We start from the raw sequence: 3,431 nt of genomic DNA, 5'->3' as shown, positions 1-3,431 counted from the left end.
CCTCCACCATCATAAGGGCTCCTATAACCTCCACCATCATAAGGGCAGCCCGTGGAGAGGCGAAGGACTTTACATTTTCTAAAATATACCAGTTTTGTGCTTCCTGCCACACAATAACAGATATTTTGATCCAAGTTTTCAACAGATGCTTCATAAATGTGGGCAAATGAGGGGAAAAACTGATTTGAACAAAATGTAACATCTGTATTTCCAGCCCAACGCAGTCATTCTTTTTATTCAGATTTTAAAAATAGATGCAGCTTTATTTGTTCTTCTTTTCTCCAGTCTGGATTCAACTGGTTTCATTTTCCTCTGATTACGTTACTTTAACTGTTTCTGATATTTTTTACATAAACGTGTAAAAAGTCTGAATCTAAAAAACAGAGTCTGCCATCTTTCCCCTTTATTCCAGTTTTCTTGTTTTTCCAGTCTAACAACCAGATTTACAGCCTCTATGTACACGCTCAGCTGGAAAACAAAAACTGAGAGGTCAGAGGTCACGTCACAGCTACACCAGGTCTAAAAAAGCCCCAGCCTGCAGCTGACCTCTTAAAGTCGCAGTACAGAGGAAGCAAACTCCCAGTTTCAACATAATACATCATCAGGAGTTTAAGGAAATCTTCAGTATGATTCAATAATTTCACATGAACCAAACCAGGAGGAGCAGAAAGAGGCAGCTGGAAAATTAAGATGGCCGTCTCTCCCGTTTTAATGAGCCTCAGATCCATATTTATAATTAAACAGTTAAATATGATTGGTCTCTGGACTCTGGCCTAGTCCAAACCCAGCCGGCTAGCTGGGAAAATAAAACACTTTGATGCGTTTCACCCACTAGAAAATTCAGTTTAATTTCACTAGAAAACATCATGAACACCCGGCTGAGTGTGAACCAATAAATAAACCAATAAATAATAAACTAATTGGTATTTATTAGTGTTCTGGGTTTTATATTAATGTTTGTGTGAACATGATTCTTTAGGGCGACCAGCTTCCCCCCGGGGGCCACGGCCGCCCGCTCTGCCCTCGTTACAGACGCCCCTGGCCTCATCGAAACAGGAAACAGGAAGTGCTCTGCTGCTTCCTGGTTTGTTTCCACACGATGCCAAGCTGGAGAGACGTCAGCAAAGTGTGACCCTTCAACCTGGGAAGGGTCAGAGGTCATCTGAAGTCCCGGGAGGTTCAAAGAAACAACCAGAAACCCCGGAGCTTCACCTCTGACCCTACAGCAGCTAGCAGGTCAAAGGTCACCACCCTGGAAGCCTCTTCTCTCCAGAAACAAGATGGCAGCCGGACGGAGGTCAGCAGAGCTGCAGCTGGATGGAGGACGAGACTTCTGGGACAGAACCGGACCCAGCAGAACCAGCAGAACTAGAACAGAAGCAGCAGGAGGTTCTGCTGGTTCTGGTTCTGTAATGTTTGCAGCGGGTGCAACTTTCTCTGTACTGTGACATGATCAGGAGCAGTAAGAGTTCTGTTCAGCCCGGTACTGGTTCTGCCCCCTCTGCGTCCGGTCCGGTCGAGGTCAGAACGGGTTGATCCGCAGCCCGGTTCCGAGCGGGGAGAACGGGTTGACCTTGGCCCACATCAGAGCGTCGTTCAGAGAAATGGCCGACTTGTTGTCCTCCAGCAGGAACACCGGACCCTGAAGCAAACAGAACCAGAACGTCACGCCGGCCCGGAACCGGGGAACAGAACCGCACGGGCGCTCACCTGGATCCTGTGTCCGGTGAAGCAGGACAGGTGGAGGTCCGAATGGCTCGGCAGGTTGGAGCCCGTTACGTAGTCGGGTCCGACCAGAACCAGCGCGCCTGGAGGAGAAAAGAACCAGAACCAGTCAGGACTGGACCGATCAGAACTGGACCGATCAGAACCAGAACTAGTCAGGACTGGACCGGTCAGAACCAGAACTAGTCAGGACTGGACCTGATCAGAACCAGAACCAGTCAGGACTGGACCAATCAGAACCTAAACCAGAACCGATCACAACCAGAACCGGTCGGACCTGGACCCGATCAGAACCNGATCAGAACCAGAACCAGTCAGGACTGGACCAATCAGAACCTAAACCAGAACCGATCACAACCAGAACCGGTCGGACCTGGACCCGATCAGAACCAGAACCCTTCAGGACTGGACCCGATCAGAACCAGAACCAGTCAGGACTGGACCGATCAGAACTGGACCGATCAGAACCAGAACCAGTCAGGACTGGACCGATAAGAACCAGAACCAGTCAGGACTGGACCGATCAGAACCTAAACCAGAACCGATCAGAACCAGAACCGATCAGAACTGGACCCGATCAGAACCAGAACCAGTCAGGACTGGACCAATCAGAACCTAAACCAGAACCAATCAGAACCAGAACCGATCAGGACTGGACCGATCAGAACTGGACCAGTCAGAACCAGAACTAGTCAGGACTGGACCCGATCAGAACCAGAACCTGTCAGAACTGGACCGATAAGAACCAGAACCAATCAGGACTGGACCGATCAGAACCTAAACCAAAACCGATCAGAACCAGAACCGGTCGGATCTGGACCCGATCAGAACCAGAACCCTTCAGGACTGGACCCGATCAGAACCAGAACCAGAACTGATCAGAACAGAACCAGAGCCAGACAGGACTAGACCGATCAGAACCAGAACCAGTCAGGATTGGACCCGATCAGAACCAGAACCGGTCAGAATCAGAACTAGTCAGGACTGGACCGATCAGAACTGGAACCAGAACCGAACAGAACCAGTCAGGACTGGACCGTTCAGAACCTAAACCAGAACCAGAACCAATCAGAACCAGATCCAGTCAGAACTGGACCCAATCAGAACCAGTCAGGACTGGACCGATCAGAACCAGAACTGGACCATATCAGAACTGGACCGATCAGAACCAGAACCCTTCAGGACTGGACCCGATCAGAACTTTGTATGTAATAATCTGGATAATCTTCACATTTAAAAATAAATGCAGGATGAAATAAAATTTTTTTAAATACCAGTTATTTAATTTCATCATTTAAAATGTTTAACATTATTTAATGAGAAATTTATTTACTTAATTTTTATTTAATTTTGTCCCTTTCGGCCTTCCATAGAACACAGAAACCATCAAATACTGAAATAATTCATTAATTTATCATGTGACTGAAATATTTCCAAACCGACTGGTTAATTATTCAAATATTTAATTTATTTAGTGAATAAATTAAAACGTTTAATTAATTCATGAAAAATTTATTCATATATTTAAATGAAATATTCTCAATTTTATCCAACTAAGGAGATTTAAATAATTATTTCTTGAGTTATTTATTGTAATTTGGGACTGTTTGCCCTCCGTACTGACGGCGACTCTGGCCTGGCTCCTGGCAGGGTTCTGGTCGGGTTCTGTAGCGGCTCCTGGCAGGGTTCTGGTCGGGTTCTGTAGC

General features: G+C 46.6%; 1 protein-coding gene across 1 annotated transcript in view; it reads right to left on the bottom strand.

The window, feature by feature from the left end:
* Positions 1 to 215: 215 nt before the first annotated feature.
* The window catches only part of wdr17 (WD repeat domain 17), a 21,753-nt gene continuing 18,537 nt past the window's right edge, over positions 216 to 3,431 (bottom strand). The window contains exons 30-31 of the mRNA XM_017306072.1: positions 1,711 to 1,808; positions 216 to 1,642 (exon numbers count right to left, since the gene is read on the bottom strand). Of these exons, the coding sequence (XP_017161561.1) occupies positions 1,523 to 1,642; positions 1,711 to 1,808 (218 nt within the window). The 3' untranslated portion in view covers positions 216 to 1,522. The remainder of the gene's footprint in view (positions 1,643 to 1,710; positions 1,809 to 3,431) is intronic.

Source organism: Poecilia reticulata, linkage group LG1, assembly GCF_000633615.1.
Source record: "Poecilia reticulata strain Guanapo linkage group LG1, Guppy_female_1.0+MT, whole genome shotgun sequence".
NCBI lineage: Eukaryota > Metazoa > Chordata > Actinopteri > Cyprinodontiformes > Poeciliidae > Poecilia > Poecilia reticulata.
This window is presented reverse-complemented; position numbering and strand designations above follow the sequence as displayed.